The 16,870-nt window shown below is 55.1% G+C and overlaps 1 protein-coding gene and 1 pseudogene across 1 annotated transcript in view; one reads left to right on the top strand and one right to left on the bottom strand.

Moving 5' to 3' along the window:
- The window catches only part of PDPK1 (3-phosphoinositide dependent protein kinase 1), a 42,561-nt gene extending 29,445 nt beyond the window's left edge, over positions 1-13,116 (top strand). The window contains exons 11-14 of the mRNA XM_047087105.1: positions 1,603-1,820; positions 10,382-10,439; positions 11,291-11,443; positions 11,751-13,116. Coding sequence (XP_046943061.1) covers positions 1,603-1,820; positions 10,382-10,439; positions 11,291-11,443; positions 11,751-11,867 — 546 coding nt within the window. The 3' untranslated portion in view covers positions 11,868-13,116. The remainder of the gene's footprint in view (positions 1-1,602; positions 1,821-10,381; positions 10,440-11,290; positions 11,444-11,750) is intronic.
- Positions 4,865-8,260, bottom strand: LOC124518007 (L-lactate dehydrogenase B chain-like; annotated as a pseudogene).
- Positions 13,117-16,870: the final 3,754 nt, after the last annotated feature.

The raw sequence follows: 16,870 nt of genomic DNA, 5'->3' as shown, positions 1-16,870 counted from the left end.
TGGCGGGGAATGGTCTCTGCTCAGGGAGGGAAGAAGCAGGCACTCGGTTCTCTTGCGTGTCCCTAACCCCCTGGGGTGCTAACGGTAGTGTTCGCGGTTAGGCTCTGGAGTGAGCGTGCCGGGTGTGGTGCCTCTGGAGAAGTGCTCTGGGCCGGACCAGCCGGGGCAGTTTCCTTACTGTGCACAGCCCAGTGTCACCCCTTGTCACACATTCTTTCTGGGCCTGTGTTTTGTGCTGTGGGTTGTCCTAGGCATGCTGAGGAGAGAAGAGCAGAGAGCTGAGATACAGCATCTGGAGCTTTCCACAGGGAGCAGTGCAGTGCAGCTCCCCAGACAGGAATCACCCAGACAGCGACGGTGGTGACGGGAAGCCTACAGCTCCGTGACAAGACTAGAGGGGCTGCTGCATTCGAAGGACTTAGAGGACCAGTCCTGATGTGGTGCTAGCTAGTAGGGTGTGGCCTTGGGGCAGGTCTGAGCCTCAGTTTTCCTGTTTCGGAAGTGGAGTTGATGGAGGCAGCCGTCTCACTGGCCTTGCAGCCCCCTGAGACACCTGGGGTGGCTCACGGAAGCCTGTATAAACTTTGGACTGTTAAGCAGAGGCGGTCTTGGCCTGGGGAGTTCCTCACAGAGCAGAAGCAGAGAATGTGCCAAAAGAAGACCTTAAGTGAAGGGCTATGGGAGTGTCCCGGTGTCACTCCCAGCTGGGAGCCGGTACGGTGGGACTGAGACTGCTGTTTGTGCCATGTGAGCCCTAGGGAGAAGGCTGCTTGGGCGGCAAGGCTGCAGGGTCTGCCCGAGGGGGCCTGGCTCTGAGGCCCAGCTCTGTGGGTGGCAGCCGGGTTCTTTCTGGAGGCACTGGGGAGATACGCTGACTCTTAGCCGTTGGCAGTGGCTTTTTTCCCCCTCGTACTTGGCTGCGGTGGGGTTCGTACGTGGGGCCTACAGCTGTGGGGAGAAGGCTGCCCAGGGTGACCTCTCTTCCCAGGTCTTCGCTAGGGGTTCTCTGGCCCTGTCGCTGGCCCCAGGGGCGTGTGGGTGTGCAGGCTGTGCCTGGTCGGCACATTTGTGAGTACATCCGTTTTTGTGTCCCCACCGGTTTGTGGCTTTGTCCAGAGTGGCAGACAACTTTGTATCAAGCTTAATGAATATTTGCTGCAGTTAAAAGGAATTTTTTTAAAAAATGAGCACAGTCGAGTTGAATTGAATCGAGTCAAATTGAATACAGTGACAACCACAGACTCAGCAACGTAGAACCACGGGGCCAAAGGAGGAGGGCTCCCGAGCTCACAAGAGGGTGCCCCCAGGTGGCCACCCGTCCCTCCTCCTAGCCCCTCTGGTCAGGGCGGCACGGGCCTTGCAGAGGTCAGCAGGCCCCAGGCCTTGGGTCTCCCCTCCCTGGGTTCGGAGGCTGGGGGTTAGGTTCGCCCGTCGGGAGCAAGACCAGACCTGGCAGCCTCCGGGCCCCCCCCCGCTTCCGTGGCCGCCGGCCAGTGCAGGAGGACTCGGAGCTGCCGCGGGGGCCTCCGGGCCTCCAGGGTGTGGGCTGCGGGCCCAAGGGGAGTGGTGCACGGCTGTCACTCTCCCCTCCTCTCTCTGCAGTACGACAACCTCCTGAGCCAGTTTGGCTGCATGCAAGTGTCCACGTCCTCGTCGTCACACTGCCTGCCCGCCTCGGACGCAGGCCTGCCGCCAGCGGCGGGCAGCAACATCGAGCAGTACATCCATGACCTGGACACTAACTCTTTTGAGCTGGACCTCCAGTTTTCCCAAGACGAGAAGAGGCTCCTGCTGGAGAAGCAGGCCAGCGGCAATCCTTGGTAAGAGCTCGCAGGTGTAAGCCGCGCTCCACTGACCGGCGCGGGGCACCCGGTCTTCGTCGCCGCTGCCTGCCGAGGCCCCCACCGCCTCACACCTCCCTCGCTGCCTTGCGTGCTCTGCAAACGAGGGCCCTCAAAGGGTCCAGCTTGAAACGGGTGTTTGGAGGTGTCGGGCCCGGGGATGAGTGGGTTTCAGCCTGTTGGGGCTGTAGCCCTTGGGGTTGAGCAGGCCGGGCCTGCCGTTGCCTGTGATCCGATGCTGTGGATTCGTGGCAGACTGGATGACCACCGCCCCCTTGTGAGGCGTGTGGGACATTCCAGAGTTTTAGCTATTGCAGATCGTCATTCGCGTGTAGCTTTTCCCACATGCCTGGGTATTTCTTAAAAGAGGAGCCCTGGGGTGGCAGACGGCGTGGCGGTGTGCACATGCGTTGTGTCCACAGTGCCCAGAACCCCCGTTTCCCAGCTCTCTTGCCTCGCCTTACGCGTTTGATGCTCTGAAAGTGGGCTCATGGGAACTTGCACTTGTATTGTTACTGAGGCAATCATCTTCTGTGTTCGTTGGCCATTTGTATTTATTTTTTGAGGTATTGTATGTCCTTTGGCTGTTTTTCTTCTTGTGCGTTTTCCATCTTTTTGAAATTGACTTCTGAGAGCCATAGACATGAAGAATATTTTTGTTACCTGTTTTGCACACATTTTTCAGTTATCTTTGCATTATCTTTTCCAGTTACGTTGTGTGTATTTTTGAATAGAAGTTACAAATTCTTACAAAGTCACATGTGTCTGTTTTCATTTTGTTTTCCACCTTAGTCATGTTGAGAAGAGTGTCTGTACCCTGACATTTTCTTGATGTGTTTTTATGGTTTCACCTTTCACTTGGGCAGAGGGGAGTCCACCTTGGGGATGGGGTGGGGAGATGTGTAGGGGTAAGAGCAGGGATGGAGGGAGAAGGTGGGCGATCAGAGGGCTGGGCTGGGCCAGGGTGTGGAGGAGTGAGAAGGCAGGGCCCAGAGGGGAGCGCGTGGTGAAGCTGGGATTTTGTACCATTAGAAATTATCGTTTCTAGGAAAAGTGACGGTGATGTTGGCCAACTGGAATACTCTACACTTCTCTGGAGTTTGTCTTTTCTCAGGTGGTATCGCTTAGGAGTGTGTGCTGAGCAGGGAGGAAGGGGCTTTGGTCCAAGCAGTGTGAGCACCGCCGGGCCGCGCACTCTCTGCACGCCTTCATGCCGGCTTGTGCGGGAGCGTCCTGGGCCGTGCGTGCTGGGGTCCCTGACGAGGGCTCGCTCTGTTGCAGGCGCGGGGTTACTCCCCAGAAAACCGTGTGTCTTTGCCTCTGGCGTTTCCTGAGGCTCTTCTGTCCAGGTTCTGGGCCCTGCCGAGGCCTCTTGCCGTGCCTCTCTTTGTTCAGGCTTCTCTTCCCTTTTCTCCAGGTTCAGGCCTATTTGGAATCTGGTGATGGCAGGAGCTTTGAGGCACCCTTTATTTGGCCAGTGCGAGATCTGTCAAAAACACTTCGTTCTTAGGAACCGTGGCTCCCGATGTAGGTCGCGCAGGGCATACCGCTAATTGTGTGATACCGCTGAGATGGTGTGTGCTCTCTCCTTCCCGTTCTCTGTGAGCGGGCATTGCACTTCTTCAGGGGCCCCACGCTGTATGGTGACGTGGTTTCTGGACTGTGTGCTTTTTTTGTATTTTCTGAAGAAGTAGGTTTACAGTAGAAGTAGGTGCAGTTTTAGAAATTTAGTGAATTCTCAGTATTTCTACTGCGCTCTTAGTGGCTGTCTTCAGTTATACCTGCTGTCATTACTGTAACTCCGTGCCATCCAGTAAATCCTTGCTTTGAAATGGTGAAGTTTTCCTTGTGCCTACACAGACACCCGACAGGATCTGAGTACACTTTGCTGACTTTTTTTGCAATAAAATTTTAAAATTTGTGAAAAACATTTCTGAATTTTATCTGAAACTATTCTTTTTCCATATTTAAATTTTTTTTAATGTTTATTTTATTTTTGAGAAAGAGACACCGAGCATGAGCTGGGGGAGGGGCAGAGAGGGAGACACAGAATCCAAAGCAGGCTCCAGGCTCTGAGCCGTCAGCCCAGAGCCCGATGTGGGGCTCGAACTCACAAACCGTAAGATCGTGACCTAAGCCAAGTCAGATGCTTAGCTGACTGAGCCATCAGGCGCTCCTGAAACTATTATTTTAGATTCGGATGATGTAGTCTAAAATAAAAGGACGTTTATCACCCGTCTTCCACATTTAAGTAGGAATCATCGCCTCAAAAAGGGAGATGATCTGCTTTCTTGATCCATAGCAGCCCCACCTACATCTGAAGGGACTGAAGAGGAGGCCCTGCCTATGAGAGAGGGAGCGGGCCGCCCGTGGAACTTGGGCCGGACTGCAGGAGCTACCGCGTACCCACGGGTGTCAGTACCTTCTGGGTCGTGTCTCTGAGCAGAATGTTTGGCATCCTGTCATGGCGCCAGTGAGGCTGCAGCCTCCGAGGCCCCTCATTCGGAGTTTTAACAGTAAAGGAATTTTGTGTTGTAATTTTACACAAGGAGCTCTTTCAGTGCCACACATTAATAAAAAGCCACTGTGTTGGGGCGCCTGGCTGGCTCAGTCGGTTGAGCGTCTGACTTCGGCTCAGGTCATGATCTCACGGTCCGTGAGTTTGAGCCCCGCGTCGGGTTCTGTGTTGACAGCTCAGAGCCTGGAGCCTGTTTCAGATTCTGCGTCTCTGTCTCTCTCTGACCCTCCCCCATTCATGCTTTGTCTCTCTCTCTCTCTCTCAAAAACACATAAACATTAAAAAAAAAAAAAAAAAAAAAAGCCACTGTGGCGTCTTACAGAGAAGTCACGTTGTCCAGGCTGGAGAAGTGCATGTATGTGAAAGCTCAGAGACCAACGAGCGTTGGGCCGTGGGTGCTACTGGGTGACAGGTAAAGAGGCTTGGTGCCGCCACAGGCCGTGGCGCGACGGCTCGCTGGGTTAAAGAGATGGCTGCATCCCTCCTGGCGAGTTGTACTTTTGCCTCACATGTGGATGAATCCCCAGATACTGCTTGTATTGCAAGCATTAAGCCAAGCGTTGGCTTTGAGTCTGTGAGCCCAGATTCGCATATTTAGGAAGAGAAAAGCAAACTGTGATCCTTGCACGTGGATGAAAACTAGACGCTCGCAGTTAATCCCACCGTCGTGTTGAATCTCTACGGCTTGGAAGCTGAAGTCCCACAGATTATCTGCACGTTTCTTGAGCTGAGCACCAAACCATCCTTCAGCTCCTTATTGATAACACTGGTTAATCCCCCAGCATTCAGGACACAGGGAAGACTCAGGAAGACTCCCTTGTCAGTGCCACACGTGCCCCTCACCGCCATCGACACCAGAGGAGTCCTGGATAGATTTTCACCATGGATTCAGTGAGATCTGCCACGCCAATCCAGTAACGCGGTTTGTACCCTTTTAGCTCGAAGACTTTGTAGACACCCTCAACCGCCATCCTAGGAGGTCTCTTCCAGTTTTCACCGTCATTGTCTGCTCCCATTTCTGGATTCGGTTCCCAGAGAGAAAAGTCTGCCACGTTCACTCCTCACAGCCACACGAAGAGTTGCCACGTTCTCTCAGAATCCATCCGTGGCTGCTGCTGGGATGAATGCCAGGTTTTCAGTTGGAAGATAGCAAAATCTCACGGAATCCAGATTACACCCACTTCCCGTCAAACGGTGTCCGGGTGGTCCGCTTAGTTTCCAGGTCACGTAGGAGAATATCCACTGGGTTGGAAACCACAATCACGACACAGCTTGACTATAGGTGGAACGGTGGATTTGAAGGCGCTCGCGATCCTCTGGCCTAGACTGAGCCATCCCTCTCCCTCCTGCTGACAGACCCCTGCAGCCACCACCGCAAGCCCGGTCTCGGTGACCAGAGTCTTCTGTCGGCCACAGTCTCAGGTGTGTGAAGGAAGAAGCTCCGCGTGGCAGACCCAGCGTTTCTCCTTTGAGTTCATCTTCCAAAACATCCCGACCAGGGCAAGTTGGTCAGCGAGAGACTCTCCCAGAGTGTTGACGGCACAGGCCGCTCCAACTTGGGCAACGCCCGCTGCCGTGATCTTACCGGTAGCGGTCCGGTTGTCCCCAGCGCCACCGCCGTGGCAGCGGACAGACAGCCAGAAGAGCCGCGCAGAGGCGGCCGAGTCGGCGGCGTGCGTCGTGTCTTTCCGAGGGTGCAGGAGCTGCCCGGAGTGCCTCTTGTGACTCTTTCTGTCTGTCCTGGAACTAACGCGTCGACAGGTGTGCCGGTGGTGCAGAGGCAGCGGTGGGTGAAACCACGGGTGCCAGGTCACGAATCCAGGCCGTGGCACCTAGCCGTGCGCAAGCGCCTGGGCTCTCTACAGCCAGCACGCGCTCATGGCGAGGGAAGAACCCCTCCTCACTTGTAAGTAGTCATCACCGAACTCTCGTTTTGTTAGTCGTGTGCATAGCGCAGCGGGAAGTGTGCGGGAAACGTCTCTGCCGCCGACCCAGCTGTGAGCCGCCTCAGGCCGAGCCTTTGGCTGTTGGTTGGCGCCGGGAGTCGGACCCCCTCTCGTTCCGTGAAGACCGTTTTCACCACAGAGTTTTACTGGCAAACGATGGTCGGTCCAACTGGGCCGTTTGGCCCTTTTTTCTGGGAGATGAGCGGCATGAGCCTGTCAAGACTGACAGCTGCCAGTGTTTGTTACCAGTGATAAAATCGGAATTAGAATTTTGGGAAACGTTATCTGTTTCTGTGAGCTTGCCATCTTCCCAGTGCTTCGAGCCTTTTTTTGAGGAGGTAAGTAGCGATGGTAATATGTTGAATCTGTCAGCACTGAGAAGGTCTCCGTCGTAACCCAGCGAACCACCGTCTTTCAGGTGAGTGCCGTGTGCCGCTGTAAAATCGCATCAGGGCGGCAGAGCCGTTCAGAGCGCCAGGTGCCCCGATGAGCTGCAGGGTCCCAGGGCCCGAAACGCCCATTGCTGGGGACTCCGCTTCCGCACGGCAGCGGACCTGGCAGGAGCCGCACTGGCCGAGCGGAGGCGGAGGCAGGCCGGAGCCCCCCGGCTCTCGATGTGACACCACGTGCTAACGAGGTTTGTCAGATGTGCAGCAGGCTCATGCTTCGCGTTAATTATCTTCGTTTTGGAAAAAAGTTACTCTCGGATAAAAATGGTGTTTATGTTAGTATGTGATGGGTTTATTTTTGTAGCTTACGAATTAAATAAATATTTGAAAATGCTTCTGTCTTAATTTCTCCTACATAAATATCAGTGGCTAAAACCCATATAAAGGACGTCTCTTCGGGATCTTCCGTAAAGTTTGAGGGTATAAAGGGGTCCCGAGAGCTAGCACTGTAGAGCCAGCTGGCCACGGTCACTTGTTCCTCCGTCACCTGTGTCAAAGCCCAGTGTGGGAGCCTTCCTGAGGCGGTCAGGAGAGCCACGTCGGGGTTCTGGCGGTCCTGCTCGGCTCTCCTGGGTGCGACCGTGCACTGAAATGGCTCAGGCTTGCTTGTGGTCTCAGGCTTGCATCCTCGAAAATGATCTTTTCGGGGTATAGGGGGTGCTGCTGGGCTAGTGTGAGGAGGAGAGAACCGTGGCTGTGGAATCAGGAAGGAGCGTCTTAACCCCGTCACCCTTCGAGAAACGAGCGTCCGTGTGGGTGGAGCAGGGCTGCGGTGAAGCCCCGCCTGCCTGCCGACCGCGCTCCGAGAGTCCCGGGCTCTGGGGTGCAGGGGCACGTGCCGCTGGCCAGAGAGGGGAAAGGTGCCTCGTGCAGGAGTTGGGGGTGCCTTTTTGGGGGAGTGGGAATTGACTTTTGGAAGGAAAAAACTCAAAGCGATGCCTTAAGTACTTAAACTTTTCAAAGGAGATCCCCAGCAGCCAGCCTGTTGGAAGCCTGGGTGAGTGCGCTGCGCGACTGGGTTGTGGCACTTGTGCTCGTAATGGAGCTTCGGACCCTCCGCGTCCTGCCTCGGGTTCATTTCAGTGCAGCCACTGGGTCCAGTCGGCCGGCGCCAGCTGTCACCCCGGGCCGTGTGGCTCCATGCCTCCTGTCCTTGCAGTCGGGCGGGGCCCATCCATGGGGTGTGTCCGTGGGGTCCTCACCACGGGGATGAGGAAGGGGCTTCCCTACAGTGCCACAATGTTCTGTGGCTGAGCCGGTGCCGTGACTTCAGTTTCACTGGTGCAGAAACACCATTGGGGACGTTTGTGCTCCTGCTCCTTGTCTTTCTTTACTTCCTGAGGGCCGGTAGCCGGGAGTAGGCTCACCTCTCAGTACACGATTTCCAGATTGTCGTTTGGCGGGCCTTGAGTTCAGGGCCATAGGCACCGGTGCCATGCGGGAGCGTCCCTTTCCAGAGTTGTCCCGGGGCGCTCGCACACATGCCAGGGCACCCCAGTAGGGCATGCGAGAAGGGGAGCTTTTGGTTTATTTAGGGCCGTTGAGAATGTGGCGAGGTCACTTTCTCTCTCTCGCAATTTCTAGCTTGTGTCCTTTGCTCAGTTTTCTGTTGAAGCTTTGAGCCTTTCCTGCCACTTTGTGCTCTGTGCGGTGCACGTGCTGACCCTGGTTTGCGGAAGGTTTCTCCATCTGGTCTCCTTGTTCACGTTGGTTGGTGTGCATTCAGAGGTGCTTTCTGTGCTCGCCTGGTCCTGGCCGCTACTGACAAAGTAACTCCTCCTTGCAGGCCCTTCCTTCCCTGCTCTTCCCTTGGCAGGAGCTGGATCGCTTTGGGGCTTCTGGTGACCTGGGATCAGAGTTAACTGACCTCGACAAGAATCTTCCCTAGTTTCTCAAGCTTGGGGAAAACCAGAATATTTTATTCTGTCTCATGATGACCCACATGAGGCTGCGAAGATGCCGTGAGGCCATGTCTTTCCTTCTTTCCTGCTCGTCTTCCCTGGTGCCTTGGCGCCCTCGGCCCGGTGCCCTTGCGGCCCGGCTGCCCGGAGGGCTTGGCGGTGGGATCCTTCACAAGCCTGGGCTGAATTTGAGCTCCCCTCCGCACCCAGTGTAATTTAATTCAAGTCTCCCCGTATTATTTGTGGTCCTGAATGTCACATCCAATTGCTCTGTGTTGGGGCTTGTTGACTAGAAGAGGCTTTCTGTTTGATGCGTGTATTTCCGTGCTGCAGGAGATCATTATATCTCCTCTTCCAAGTCTTGTTTTTGTTTGTTGGCTTTGTTTTTAAGTACTTTGAGAGGGAGGTACTGCGCTTTTCCTCATAGACCAGTTTTTTCGTTAAAATTTTGTTTGGTTTTACAAATCCACATGCTGCTACGTCCCCTTAGAAGTAGTCTGGGGCCACAACGGGCTCTGGAGCGGGTGCTGGTGTGGTTGGGTTAGTCTGGGGGCACTTCTCGGGCCCAGTTGAGCCTGGTGGGAGAATACTGGTCTGCCAGCTTGGCTGGCCTCGCACACATACTAGGTGTCCCGTGTGCGCCCCGGCTCAGATCCAGAATGGTAAAACTGTCAGTGTTTGAAGTAACAGTTGTTTTATGCCTTTTCAAACATAAAACGCTATGTTCTCCAGTAGGTCCCCCAGACCAAGAATTTCCGTAAAGTCACACACAACAGAAACCGGCAACTGCTCACTTTAACCAAAAGAGATAACCTTTAAACATTAACACGACATCTTTGAAACTCCCAGGAGTCAAAGTGAAGCATACTTGCTAATAATATGTGTTAAGTCAAAGTCATGTTTCTTGCTTTCTCTTCCAAATTCCTGCCATATTTGGGTTAGGAGTGCTTTGTTACTATGGTAGGAACAGCAGTAAGTTTTTTTTTGTTTTTTTTTTAAGAGAGACAGAGCGCGCGCGCGTGTGAGCACACACACGCTCGTGCGCACACTTGAGTGGGAGAGGGGCGGAGAAAGAGAGGGACAAAGGATTCGAAGAAGGCTCTGTGCTGACAGCAGAGAGCCCGATGTGGGGGTCAAACTCAGGAACCGTGAGATCGTGACGTGAGCTGAAGTCGGATGCTTACTTGAGGCCCCTCCCCCCCACCCCCCTAGGCGCCCCTACCAGTAAGATGTTCTCAGACGGAGTCCAGCACTTTAATTTTAGGGATTTGTGATTCTCAGCTACTCGGTGGTTTCTGAGTATCCAGTCGGGGGTCCCAGCTTGGGCAGGGAACACGTGGCCAGCAGTCAGTATCCCGAGGTTGACTCTCAGCAGCCTCCACCCTTCTGGGGGCCTCTGTGTTCGCCTCAGCTTTGTTCACATCAAAGAGGACGTGTGTCACCGTACGGGTCTGCAGCGCCGCCTCGCCGCCACCTGTCTGCTGCTGCGGGAATACCGCTGTGCAAGAGTTAGCAGCAGGCGACCGTGCTGGCAGGAGTGGATGCTGGCCCGCTTGCACGGTGCGTCTCACTAGGGCCTCACGAGTCACCGGAGCGAGTTGGGGCTGTGAGGAGGCTTGAGCAAAGCTCACAGATGCCCTCGGGAAGTTCATTTTGAGCGGGGTTGGGAGAATTTCCGTCCCTGACTCATGGCAAGCGTCTCATTCTTGCTTTCTTCCTTTCATAGGCACCAGTTTGTAGAAAATAACTTGATACTAAAGATGGGTCCGGTAGATAAGCGAAAGGTAAGTCTGACTCCCGCCGCACCACCGGCTGCCTGTCTCCCTGTCTGCTCTCGGTCGGGGCCTGGCCTCCTTCGGTTGCACACGGCGTCCTTGGTCTTGGTTCCCTTTCTCTAAAAGAGCATTTCTAGATTTGATGGCTAAGGAAGACTCAGCCACTCAGCGGAAGCCGTTTGAAACCACACAGGAAGGCTGTGGTAAAATAGAAATACAACCTCTCGTTTCGGGCTCAGGACCGGGGTTTTCATATCCTCACGAGTTGTCTATTTTTTCATTAGAATCGTTTTTCCAAGTTGTTATTTATTTGTGACCTTGTTATGGATTAATTAAATGGATTCTGTCAAAAATATCAGACCCCACCAACATTCTCCCATCTGCCGACACGGGCCCTTCTTGAGGTCAGGCTCCCAGTCTCCGTTCCTGGCTGTGCCGGAGACACCGCCCGGTGCGGTGTAACAGATAGGGGTTCCGTCAGGAACACGGGGCCTTGCGGTGATGGTGGGCCAGCAGAGTCGGCTCGTCTCCGCCTGCCCGTGCTGCCGCTGCCCCTGCCCCGTGTGGCAGCCACAGGGGGGCTTGGGGGGGGGGGGCGGCACGCCCAGTGAGGATGTTGGGATCCAGCTCCAGAAGGCCAGGCAGGCTGGGCACTCAATTCCTCCTGCGCCTGTGTGACACGAGAGGCCGATCCGTGGTGGGGAGGCTGTGTCTTGAGTGCGTGGGCGGGTGGTGGGCAGTGGGCCCGGTGCCCGGAGCTGCTTTGACGGCCTGGCCTCAGGGGCAGCGGTATGTGCCACCTCCTCCCTGAGGTGTCACTGCGGGGCCCTGACAAGCAGCCTCTTTTCATTTTGCATCAGGGCTTGTTTGCACGACGACGACAGCTACTGCTCACAGAAGGGCCACACTTGTATTATGTGGATCCTGTCAACAAAGTCCTGAAGGGCGAAATTCCGTGGTCACAAGAACTCCGACCAGAGGCCAAGAACTTTAAAACCTTCTTTGTCCACACGGTGAGTTTGTCTCTCTGGGTTCTCCTTTGAGGGGCTGGTGTTTCTCCCTTTCCTGTGTCCCGGGGGCCCCATGTTCTCGGCTCAGCCCTGAGCTGGGCCAGCTTGTCTTTCTAAGGGGTCTGTGACCCTTCCTGCAGAGGTGAGGGCTGCACATATGGGAAGGAAAACCCCACATGCTCGCGTGCTTCCACCGGCATTGGCAGTGGCTGTAGCGGGACGATGGTCTCCTGCTCTGTCTCACGACAGGTCGAGGTGCTGGTCTTGGCGGGATTCCCTCGGGTTCGTTAAATCGGTTTTGTCTCCACAGCCGAACAGGACGTATTACCTGATGGACCCGAGTGGGAACGCTCACAAATGGTGCAAAAAGATCCAGGAAGTGTGGAGACACAGGTACCAGAGCCACCCGGACGCCGCCGTGCAGTGACACGTCCGAGGCTGCTGCCCTCGCTGCCAGGACACGTGCCCCAGCGCGGCTCGCCGCCATCGGGACGCTTCCAGACCACCTGCCAGCCATCTCAAGGGGGACGCAGACGGCGGAACCTTGCAGCTTTTTTATTTAAAAGAAAAGAAGAAAAAAATACCCAACCACACAAAGAACAAAACCAATAACGAAAAGGAATTCAGGGTCGCTTTGCTTGCTCTCTGTGCTCTGTGGAGGCTCCCCAAGCTCTCCTCGCCACGGGGACCCGGCACCGTGCACGTCCGCCTGATTCCCTCCCGGGCGAGTGGAACAGACTCGAGTCACCAGCTCTGCACCACACGCCCTGGTCACCTGTGGCCGAGGGGACGGGGTGTGTGTCTGGGCTCTTTCCGCCCCGAGGCTGTCGCAGAACCCTTTCGGCAGGGAGCCGTATACCCTCCGCCGGAAGTTGGCCTTGGTCTCTGCGGGCTGGGAGTGTTCTTGGCTTTGGTCCGCGTGCTCCCTTTCTTACGTCCCTACTTGATGCCCCCTGTGCCCCAGCAGGGCCCCTTGCTTGCCTTCTCGCGCAGCTCTGGCTGTGAGATGTCTGTGGCTGTGAGTGCTCGCTCTGTGGGCTGCGTGTGGCGGGCAGGCTCCAGGTGGTGAGACGTGGCCCGGGCCGTCGGGGTGAGATGCTGAGGTTGGAGGGTGCCAGCGGGGTGTTCCGACCGAACAGCCTTCCAGGCGGTGTGGCCCTGTGGGGCTGGAAACCAGGCCGGTGCCCGGCAAGAGCACTGGCAGAAGCGGGCACCCGGCCGCACCAGGAGTTAGGGCTCCGTCCTGCTCCGTGTGAGGCCAGGGTGGCAGGGCAGATGTAGGGAGGCACCGCTCGGTGAGCTCCTCCCGAGGGTTTTTTCAGAGGGCGAGCTTTGCAGGCCTCCCCCTGGTCGGTTCGGTAGGGCCGAGAGACTCCGGGCACCAGCAGGCTCTCGGCTGCCACAGGCACCCTTTCCGTCGCGATCGAACGTTCTCCTGGCGAAACTCTGAGCGCTTGCACATCTCGGTGGCGAGGGTCTAAAAGCCGCCTCGTGCTGCCAGGTCATCTGGTCCCCATCAAGATGTGGACCTTGCCTGGAAGAAAACGTTCGCCTTGCACGAGGGGTAGGAACGCCACGCTGGGGCCTGAGCATCCCGCCTGCTCGCTCCCTGGTTTCAGGCTTCTTCCTTGTGTTCCTTAGAGGCAGCAGGAAGCTGTACGCCATGGGGGGGTCCAGGATTTACCGGTCCTTTGATTTTTTTTGCTGCCAGTCCCTGGGCAGAGAATGCCTGTTGGCCTGGTGGTCACTGCTCTGCATTTCTCTCCCTGCTCAGGTTGTCCCTGGAGGGCGATCCTCAGTCCCCTGTTGGAGAGGGGGAGGCCCCTCTGCTTGCAGGCTGCTCACAGACACACCTCTGTCCCCAGGGGATGAAGGTGTCCTTTAGGCTTTCAGGAAGGCACCAGTGGAAGGCTTCCGTGGAAAAGATCCACCACCGTCCCCCGCCGCCCATTTCCCCCTCGACCCTCCGCCTATCTGGAGCAAAAACATCCGCTGCCCTGTGTTGACAAGCGGCCCAAATCCAGAGAAAAGAGGTTCTTCTCAAACTGGTTAGCCCGGGAGGAGTGCGTGGCTGTGGCGGTCCCGCCTCAGGGCATTGCAGGAGGGGGGTGGGGGGGGTGGGGGGGGGTGGCGGCGGGTGGTGGTTGGGAGCAGAGACGCTGCCGGGTTTGCCGATGGCTTCCCCCCGGGCTGCGTGCGCTGCTCTGCACTAGAGCCGAGCCTTACGTGAGCAAGCAAGTGCGCGTGCACCTAGGTGGGTGGGTGGCAAGGTGTCGGGCGTGCTTGCCCTTGGGGTGCCGCAGGGAGCAGGACCCTGCTCTGGGCTGGAGTCGTAGGTCAATCTCCTGTCGTCCTCTTTCTTGCTTGTGAAAAAGCTTACCTGTGTTCACCTGCTTTTGAGAAAGTCCGTCTCGCTTGGCCCTTTCAGGAAGTCCGTTTGCAGCTTTTTCCCCATATCGATAACTTAACTTTGTCAGCACACCGCTTCTGTGGCTGTGCCGTTAAGAGAGTTAGGGGCCTGCTCCTGCACAGCATCCTGGGATCTGGTTACAGGGACGCGAGCAGAGCCGGTATCGGGCTTTCCCAAGAGCACTCAGCTGGGCTGCTCTGGGAGAGACGCATCGGCCGTTGCCTTCTTCTCCCTGGTTGGCGCCACTACCTCCCGGGCTAACCTCTCAAGCTCCATCTTAACCTCCAAAACCAGAGAACGAGGGGTTCGGGGTCGAGCTCGCAGCTGACAGAGTTGAAGTGACTGCCCTTGCCTGAGCCAGTGACAGCTGAGCCCTTCCCTGTAGGCTACGTTTCTCCTCTCACTCAGAGCCTTCTCCTCCCCCTCCCCCCCCCCTTTTTTAAGGCCTATACTTCCTCTTTTCCTACCCTGTGCTTACTCATGTTAGCTTTAGTTTTATCCAGCTTGTCCTTAGAGCTCCTGTCCCGGCATGCAGGTGCCTTACATTCTAAGATGTGGACGTAACTGTTAGTCTAGTACGTACACAGACATACACGGAAATGCAAATAATGTACCTAAGGCGAGAAAGAAAATGCCCTGTTTGATGGATCCAGGAGCCGTGTGTCCCGCTGCGAGAGGGCAAGGGGAAGTGTAAGTGCCAAACCGAAGAGCCGCCAAGCAGAGCCCGCCCTGCCCGCACCGTGTGGCCTCGCTGGCATGGAGGGGAGGGAGCGGGGCTGTGGTCTGCGTGGGCTCGTACAGCCCGCTGTCCTTGTCCCTCTCTGGGCACTCTAGGAAGCCAGGTTTGGGTGCACTTGTCTCTTGCCCTCCATGTGTGGACCTCACCAGGAGAGCGGGTGGTGGGTGGTGGTAGCCTGCAGCCCCGTCGGGTGCACAGAGCCCCACCTGGTGAATGGCACTGCATTGCACCTGCGCTTCTGAACCTTGGCTCTCAGGAGTTTGTTGCAGACCTGCTCGGGAAAGATGCCTGTCACGGTCACGCCAGAGCTCACGGCACCCGCACCTGCTCCGGCCCCCGGAGGCCACGCTGTGGTATTTGTGGCCCATACGCGCCCAGGGCCGCGTGTTGTCACAGGGGCTCCAGGTGATTCTGTACTCTATTAAAACGTTTGTTTTCTGGAAAAAAAAAAAAAAAATCAACCGTAGGCTTACCAACCCAGAAAAGACCACTGTGAACGTTCTGGTGTATAGCCCACCTTCTCCCCTCCCCCCATGCACACATTTGTTTTCTTTTTAAACTAAACTGGGAACATAAAACACTGTTCTGCATTCAGCTTTTTTCACTTGATAATTTATCTTAAGCATTTCTCCATGTCATGAGCAATGATTAAAAAAACATTGTTTTCAGTGATTGTAGAGCTTAGTGGTTATAAATTTTATCATAATTTATCTAGCCATTTCCCTGTTGTAAAACACTTAGATGGTTTTTGGTTTTTCACTATTTAAATAATGCTGTGATGAATATCTTCCTAAATCTTTGATTTTGACTCTGATCTCCCCCTTCCCCCCCATTCCTAGAAGTCATGTTTTTGGGTTAAGGAGTTTGTTTTAAAGGTGGTTTTTTAGTCCTTCCTCCGTCTTCATCTGATGCTTAGATGCTCAGAGTTCAGTGCAGAGCCTCCTCGGTTGTGTCCTGAGGATTCTGAACAAATCAGTTTCTGGTAAGGGGTGTGTTCCAAAGAATGTTTTAATAAGACTGCTCTTTTCTTTTTTTATAATGCTAAAATGACATCCTTATTTAGGTCCATTTGTGGCAGATTTTTTCAAAAGCTAATTTCCTTATTTTCATTGAAGACTCTGGTTATGCTTGCATGTCAGTTACTGTCCCGTCCCCGCTGCTGCGGCTGTCCAGTGCTCCGTGATCTCGTCAGAAGCTCGCGCTTTGTGTCCACAATGGTACTGAATGTGCATCTGCACAGTCAGCTGAGAGGAAAAGTGTTGAACTGACCTTGCCACATGCTTACTGGATGATTTGTAGTCAAGTTCGTACACTCAGTACATTGGGCCGTTCGGAATCAGTAAAAGAGCAAGTTCTCTACTTGAAAGAGACCACGTAGACAGTTGGGTTTTGCAGAAATCTCATTGCCCTCATTCTCTCCAAACGGTGGGACTCAGTAAGAAGGTCTTAGTGGTTCAGTAGCGTGCAGTGGCTAGGCCTTTTCACTGTGGAATGTGATTGTCCTGGCCGACATGGTTTAAGGACCTCTCACACTGTTTCAGGTTGTCTGCTGGTCATCGAGTCCACACCACCCAATTTGGTTTCATTCTTGATTTCTCCACTTCAGTTTGGGGTCCACTGATTCTGAGGAGAGGTGCATGAGAGATTTTTTTAGGTGCCATGGTCAGTGCTGCTCGAGTCCGCCAGAGATTATGGCTGGATTGTGCAGAATGAGATTCCCTGCCCTCCTCTGACACCCCAAGTCCCCTGTGCCCTGGCCGGTCCACAGACTGGGTGCTCACCGCCCGGTCCGCGGAGGCTGCAGCTGCCGTGAAGAGGTGTAGAGTATGGTGAGGGCACTGTTCTCGGAGATATTGCCATATAGGTCTTTCCACATTGTTTCATCTCACCCGGAGCTAAAGTGAACTGATGGGGACTCATGTAGCCCTTCCCTCTCAGGCAGCCTCTGTGACAGGTGCCTTCAGTCAGGGCGGGAGTCACTCCCAGAGCCTCTGAGGGGCGCAGGCTGCTGGTCCAAGATTGCAGAGTTGTGAATCAGGCTGCCTGTGGAGGACTGGTCTGGGGAAGAAGCTGTTCCAGGAGAGAGCAGTCCTATCTGTAGCTGAGACAGCTGTGGTGGGCAACTGACCGTGCCTACACGTATACCTGAATTTTCCGCAGAACCCATTTCTTCAAATACGAAGAAACACCAAACTTCATGTACAGAGAACTTTTTACAGAAGGCAGACCTTTTTTTGTGTGCGTGATCCATCCTCGTCTAACCCATCTGGCAGAATGACTT

The sequence above is a fragment of the Lynx rufus genome, unplaced genomic scaffold, assembly GCF_022079265.1.
Source record: "Lynx rufus isolate CCGP_SWC_20201006 ecotype Redwood Valley unplaced genomic scaffold, mLynRuf1.p SCAF_23, whole genome shotgun sequence".
NCBI lineage: Eukaryota > Metazoa > Chordata > Mammalia > Carnivora > Felidae > Lynx > Lynx rufus.
The sequence above is the reverse complement of the archived record's forward strand: the minus strand, read 5'-3'. Positions and strand labels throughout refer to the sequence as shown.